Here is a 7,180-nt window from a genome sequence, read left to right on the forward strand (position 1 = left end):
CAGCACGCATGCATTGTGCCCGTGCGCTGTTTTTCCGGGAAGGCAAATCGCAGTCCATACTACTGATGGACGACGGATGCTGCCGACAGGCCAACAATGATCAGGAAGACGAGTTCCTGTAAGTTCAAATTCATCTCAACTGACGTGCCGAGGAAGCAGCACTAGTAAGTGACCTTATTCCTCTTGACACCCGATATGGATTAGGGGTGTAGGTGAAGCTGACAGCGCGCGTCCCATAGCTAACAGACAGCCAAGCTGGAGTGGTTAGTGGAGGGTGAGTGAGGGACGGCGAAACGTGAGTTTGTCTACACACGTTTCGTAACTGACTTGCCAGTGCACCTTCATCTCACTCCTCTTATTCCTCTGATGGGTGCACGTGCAGTAAGCTAAGTCCTCAGGGCATATAGCTAAACCACAGCTGCGCCACGTCAGCGAGGAGCCTGCCGATTACGGAGGAGAGGGTGAGTTGCGGTCGTCTTGCGCCAAATTGCCTGTGACTTTCAGCGCGGACATGTGGTAAGCTTTGAGCAGTGGTAGTCTAGCTGATCCACAGTCGCTGGAAGAGATCAGCCAAGTTAGTTCCATTCACGCTCTATGCATACGCCATGCTCCTATAACGGTGGACGGAGTCGATCACGCCTGACAAGCCAGGGCAGGAGCAATCACTTAGCTCCTCAGGACTGTGTTCACAATGTCGTCGGTCGTCCTGAGAATCCACATGCACCCCTCATCGCTCTGAAGCCACTTGCAGCCCTTCACCGTCCCGTCGTCCTTCGCCGCTTTGAGCCCGTACACATGGCTCGTGACCTGAAGTCCGACACCCGTAACAGCTCTCAGCGCCGCGATGGCAATGACGCTGGTCAGAACGCGCCCGAGACGGAACTGTCCCGGCTCTGCTGGCGGGTCGGTGAGCAGCGGGCCATAGTGCGACGCGAGGATGTACTCGGCAAGGTCGGGGTGGAAGGCAGACAGCTTCTCGATCAGCGTGTCGGCGTGCACGCCGTAGATGTCCTTCCACAGTTCCAGACCTTCCGCCTTTGACAGCCCGGTGCGCGCTGCATCGGACTCGAGGCCGTCCCGGACAGCGTACGAGAGATGGCTATACAGAGCGCCGAGGTTGTTGATAGACTGTGGGTCAGCTGGTCCGTCCCTACGTTAGCTGATGCAGCAGAGCCCGCAGCACTCACTCTCGGCACGCCTCCGAAAGAGATACACTTCAAGCCGACTTCTCGGATCGCCTACCGTCAGCGCACCGCACGGATACGTGGGACTCACGGAAGCAACATACACCTGGTCCTTCACTGTTTCTCCCTTCGCAAAGTCGTACAGGAGGCACAGCGTCTCGCTCGAGTTGATCGTGAGCAGCACAGCAGCCGCGAGGCAGAGCCAAGTCTCCCTGCCAATGTGCGGGTTCGAGCTCAGCCTTCCAAACAGAGCCTGCGTGACCTCGGGCGACGGCGCGGGGACGTCGCCACCCTTTGCGGCCGGGTCGGCTATCAGCGCCTTGAGTTCCGGGCTAAGCTTCGACATGTATGTTTCTGTGAGGGAAGTGGGTCGTGTGGATGAGCAGTTGTCGTGAGTGTCGTGAATCAGGTGAGTGTTGTGAGTTATATGTCGGTTGCATCGTGAAAGTTGAAGACTGGGGAGATGACGTTTGCAGCGGAGGATTAACTTAGCCGATCGTTATCAGCTCCCCACATATCGAGCGTGCCTGGAAGATCAGCAGCCGAGACGGAATGTTGACGCCTTGCTCATCGCTGATGCACAACCTTCACGCTCACAGCAGCGAGGTTTGGACGTGGAGGATGCAGCGAACGTTGACGTGCGAGATGCATAAGCATCCCCAAGCGAAGTTGCAGAGTGGAGGTTGGCGGGATCTCCAAGCGATACACCCCAGTGGCGTGTGTTCGACCAACCGCGTATCGCACTGATAGCCGATGATCAGCAGCTGGGGTTACCACTGTCCTCCACACTCCAGTTTTGGGTGGTCTTGGACACTTTAGCACTTAGGGGCAATGCTGAAGTTTGGCTGGGGAGCTAGGGATGACATGTGTTGTGCACATGCACGATAGTGGTTCACAACGTTTTGACGCTCTCGGCGCTTGCGAACACGTACGCTCGCACCATGTCTCAACTGGCGTACCGACTATCTCCGGGCAGCTCACTGTCTTGGTCGGAAGGGCTAGAAACGGAGAGGTCGATGTTGGGTGTTTGACAGAAGGAAGCACGGTCCTCAAAGCGTGTGATCGCCCGTCAAGCTACTGCACATGCAGCAGGCGGGAAGCAGTCACACTGCAGAATAACCCCACGAGCAAGCTCGTCCACGACCTCTGCAGATCTAACGTAGTGAGGAATACCAGTGTGTGAATCATGACTGCCATTACGCTTTGTCCATGCCAATAGCCACAACACTCCATCGAGCTCCTGTCGTCCCAATGCTGACGGTCTTTGTGGCCCAGCTCAGCCATCCACTCGTGTTCGGGTACACGAGGCTCATCGGGCCCGAAACTTCGGTGCAACCGCTAACTGGACGGACTAGCTTTCGGGGCGGCAAGACGTCCGGAAGCGGCGTTCATCCACCAGTGCAGATCACTCGCGCGACCAATCTCGTGCGCCGAACGCACTACCGTTTTGTCCAGAACTCGTGAATGAGGCGTTCCAGTCTCTAGTCCGCCGCGTGCCGGGACGCCACCCGCTGCGCCAGTCAGCGAAGATGACTGGACGAGGGACCGTAGGTTCAGCGAAAGTCAGCCCACGTAGGCTTACTCGGTCAGTCGGTCCTGCGTCTGCTCGCCTGCTCGGTGTCGTGGTTCGGCGCCGCGGCAAACGGTGAATGGGCGGAATCGTTCCTGCAGGTAAGCTTTGAGGAGCCTCGTAGCCTCGTATCTGATAATTATTGGCATGCCGAAGTCTCAACAGGCGATGGCGTGTCTCCAGCAAGCAAGGTTATTACTCATGCAGATGGGCATGGTGGAGTGGAGCTTGAGCTTGTGAGAGTTTCCAGCACAGCTTTTGGAATCGATTCCAGTCCTCACATCGGCCCCTCGGTGTCAGCCTAGGGGATGCTTGTTTATCCAGCGTGTTTAACCTCTCCCGTATTGCAGAACCATCCGCAAGCTCGAGTTCTGTGTAGCTCAGCGAAGTCGTTAAGCTGCTGACCTAACGGCAGAGTCCTCGTCGTACTCTCACTGGTCAGTAGGTTCAAGGTCGCGCCGAGGTGTGCCCGTGCGCTGTTTTTCCGGGAAGGCAAATCGCAGTCCATACTACTGATGGACGACGGATGCTGCGCAGAATTACGCCGTGTCTCTGCGCTCCGTCTCCGGTGGGCAGCGCGGCGCCGCCGAGAGCACACACCCCCCCATATGGCGGACCGGACTGGAAGACCTGGAAGTACGGGAAGTACAGAGGACTGGGGTGAAGGGCGAGCGTGAGAGGTCGTTAAATGCCTCAGATTTCTAAGGGATGGCTGTGTGTCATATCGTGGCGCTACAGTTTCCCTCCAGGGCGAGGTTTGTGTCCGCCAGGAGGTTTGGAGGGTGTACAGAAGCGAGCGTCGCGAGCGACGACCAGTCTTGTGACCTCCTGCCTGGGAGTGAGGGGGGAGGCGAACGTCAGTATGACTTGGCAGGAAAAGGGGGTCGACGGACGCGTTCCTGCTCAGGGTTTCCACCCCAGCACTCACTACGAGTTCATCCACTTCTTCCATCTTGAATACCCAGCACAGGAGCGAGAGAAGCATCCGGCGTCCAAACGCCTCATACACGGAGCTGGCCGAGTACATCAAGCAGCACGTAAACTTGGCATCGAAACTTGGCGCTGGGTTCCGACAAACTTAGAATGGCGCAGGCGAGGAAGTAAGAAAGAACGGGTAAACACGCCCAGGGGGCCAGGGATGACCCGCTGGAAACGACACTGGAACCGAGCCGTCCCCGCAAAGGACGCAGAGGGATGAGGAACGGCAGCCATCGTCGTGTCGTGTTCTACCGAGCAGCACGCGAGGTTGCATGCGAGACGGCTGGCTCACTTGCCAGCTTATCAGATACTACGTGACAGTGCCTTCGTACCGGGTGTCACGCCGCGTCGGTCGCGTCGTGTTTACTGGCCAGCCTTCCTGACCCAGACACCCATTCACTGTGTGAGATCTCGGCGCTGTCCGAGTCTCAGAAGCTGGAGATGGCTATAGATAGTAGTGGTGGTGATGCTGACACGTTCGTGAGTCATCTCGGGGTCTGGAGGTCGCTTGAGGTGAAGAAACGCCAGGCAGAGCCTTCTGCGCCGCCCGGAATGAAGAAAATAGAGGCGCAACCTTGAGCTCGTGCATCCGAAAGTATGAGGAGCATCCGAGGCTCAGGCAGATCCCCAACACCACTCTCCCGTTCGCCAGAGGAAGGATCAGGGAGCTGATCGATGTCTCGTGGCGTTTTCTCAGGGCTTTACCATATTCCTGAAGGGTTCCGGAAGGCACCGAAGTTTGGTTGGGGAGAGGTGTTGGGAGGAGTCCTGCAGATCGGCCGAATGCCGCCCTAACGAGTGCATCCTGCCATTCGTTCTGGGTCTGGTACTGGCTAGCGCGCCCGGCGCTACTTTCCCCTTTGTCCCCTTTCTGAATGGTTTAATGAGCGGGGGGACGGATTAATGCACCGCAGCCCCTGGCGAGCAAGCGGTCGACTGGTGCGAGCCCGCCGACACGGGGCAGGGAAGCTCCGCCGCGCGCTGTCGGATCGATTACCGCTACCTTGGGCTGGCTGGGAGGCGTGAAGGCGTCGAGGCGCGTCTCTGGCGCATGCACACCGGTGCTCGAGCGCGAGCGCGAGCACGGCGAATGCAACGTCGGCGGCGCAACATGCGCAACACGCGATGGTGGCGTGGTGAGTTGTGTGCATTCCTCGTCTCGCGCCGTCCCGGCGCATTGAGGGCTGCCATTCCTTGCACTCCCAAGGGTTCGAGTGCCGGGGTAGAGGAAGACAGCCGCGAAGCATGGCAGACGTCCCGAACAGCACCCGTGTTCCGGGGCCGGACGACGCGACGCAGAAACGGCAGACGCGAGACGCGTGCGGGCCGGATGGAGGCATCTGACGGGGTACGGCAGGTCTTTTCGATCCCGGGGTGTTTGAGAGTGGACCTGGCTGCTTCTGCCCGCCTGGGCACCCGTCTGGGCCAGACAAAGCGAGGTAGCCAGATCGGTACAGCTAACGTACCTAACGTATCACGTTGCGCGCTACGCTGCATTAAGCTGCATCAGGCCGTAACAGCCGCGTAGCGTTGCTGCCGTTCCCGAAAAAAGCATCGCACGGCCCTCCCTGCTGTGAAAAGAAGCGAGCTCGATGCGTAAATGTGTACCTGTTGCCCCGCGCGAGTGCTTTTCGGCCGCATTGAAGCACCGAGACGTTCCTGGCTGGTATGCTGTACGATGCGCCGAGAGGAAAGCCGAAATGTTTGCCGTGTGAATCACCCCGTTCGGCGGTCATCACATGAGCCCCCGCCCACCTCGTCTTGCCAGCCCCGCCTTCCTGGGAGCTCCAGGAAGCAGAGGCGGAGGGCCGAGCTGCTCCTCCACACTCGTACGCAAATAGAACAGCGCTACGCGCCATGTCGCGCCTGTCACGGATCATGCGGAACGCATCTGTGCGACTTTCTGAATGGCTGGTGAGAGCGTGTGTGAGTCGGATCTTCCACGGGCCACACGCCGAAAAACCCAGAATATTGGAGCCGCACGGACAACGCATAGCGGCTGTCTCATCCCAGGCCGTCACAGACGGCGAGCAAGCCACCAATCTCGAGGTCTGGACGGGCGCCCGAGTGCTTGGTGCGTACCTGCGCCATCGATCTGGGGCAGCCTGGGTTGTCTCCCCGTCTAAGGCTGCCATTCATGTTGAGTAAGGCGCAGTGGTCTGGTGACTACTACTGGGATCGGATCTGAGTGTGGGCAGCAGTGTGTCGAGACAGCAGACGAAGTCGTGGTGTGTTTGTGTACGTACCTTTGCGCTGTGGTACCTGCATCACGTACCTCGAAATGCATAAGCTCAGCACAAGCTCAGAGCGAGCGACGCGAAGCAGGCGAAAGTTGGCAGCTGGGGTTGACGACGCTTGGATCACGCCCGTCTCGCGCGGGTGATTCGTCATCTTGACCCCTTGACCCGTTCGTCCTCGGCTCTGCTAGCTCTAATGGCGATCAAGACTGCTTTAGGTCTGGGAGCAGTCTAGCGCAAAACCTCGCCCGATTGACCCGATTACCTTCGCATTACCTGGAGCAGTCCGCAGTGCAGGAAGCGAGCCAAAGCAGACCATACAAGGCGAAAAGCAGGCCGCAAGCGCGTGTTCGGCCCTCATGCCCCTGCGTTAACTCTAATTGATTCCATTGGGTGCCGCAATAACGCTTCATGCAGAGCTCCATCCGACGGCCGGGAGGTGGGCTGTCATCAGACTCAGACAATCCGCACTCGCGACGGCCATTCCCACTCTTGTTTCTGTGCCTCACACCACAAGACAACGTGCACATGACAAACAAGCTGCTTGGCGCCGACAATGGGGTCTCGGCGAGACTTACGCCAGCACGCATGCATGCATACGAGCCCTCCAAGCCTGCAAAGCGTGTGGGCAACTCTCTGCTGGGTTTTCGGAGCTCACACACTTGAAACGCCCGGAACCCGGTGCGATTGAGGACTGGTATTCATTCATCGGCTCCGATCTACCGCGCCACCAGCGTGCCTCGCAATCACCTCTGCATCTTCTGCTTGCTGTCGGCGTGATCAGGCGGCAGTGAAAGCAGGCATCGGCGCAGAGGAGAGCGACGAGACTGGCTGATGCCGCTTGATGCATGCTCAGGGCAGCCACTGCTGAACCGTCCCTGGGGCTGTCATGCCCTACGTACCATCGACTGTGCCTTTGTTTCTGCCCTACGTAAGTATCGCTCCCTGGCCTCGAGGGTTGTTCCCTGGCCTCTGGCGTTGCTCCTCCGCCAGTGCCTCCCACCGCGCCAAGGGTCATCATCTCTTCGACCTAAAAGCCAAGACTCTCCGCCTGCGTTTTAAATCCCAAGGTCTGTCGGCTCTCAGCACGCGTTTCTCCTACTCCCTCCATCAGTCTCTCCTTCTACTCGACTGTCTCTTCAGTGTTCGGTATATCTTGCTGCTCTGCTCCAACCCAAAAGCAAACCGACTGCTACCCTCCCTCTTGCGCC

At 58.5% G+C, this 7,180-nt stretch overlaps 1 protein-coding gene across 1 annotated transcript; it reads right to left on the reverse strand.

The window, feature by feature from the left end:
- Positions 1-666: 666 nt before the first annotated feature.
- On the reverse strand, positions 667-1,530 carry A1Q1_02927 (uncharacterized protein; the record flags this gene model as incomplete). The annotated part of the gene is made up of 2 exons (XM_014324156.1): positions 667-1,128; positions 1,276-1,530. 2 exons carry the CDS (start codon positions 1,528-1,530, stop codon positions 667-669), a joined length of 717 nt encoding a protein of 238 aa, XP_014179631.1.
- Positions 1,531-7,180: the final 5,650 nt, after the last annotated feature.

This window comes from Trichosporon asahii (assembly GCF_000293215.1).
Source record: "Trichosporon asahii var. asahii CBS 2479 unplaced genomic scaffold scaffold00051, whole genome shotgun sequence".
Classification (NCBI taxonomy): domain Eukaryota; kingdom Fungi; phylum Basidiomycota; class Tremellomycetes; order Trichosporonales; family Trichosporonaceae; genus Trichosporon; species Trichosporon asahii.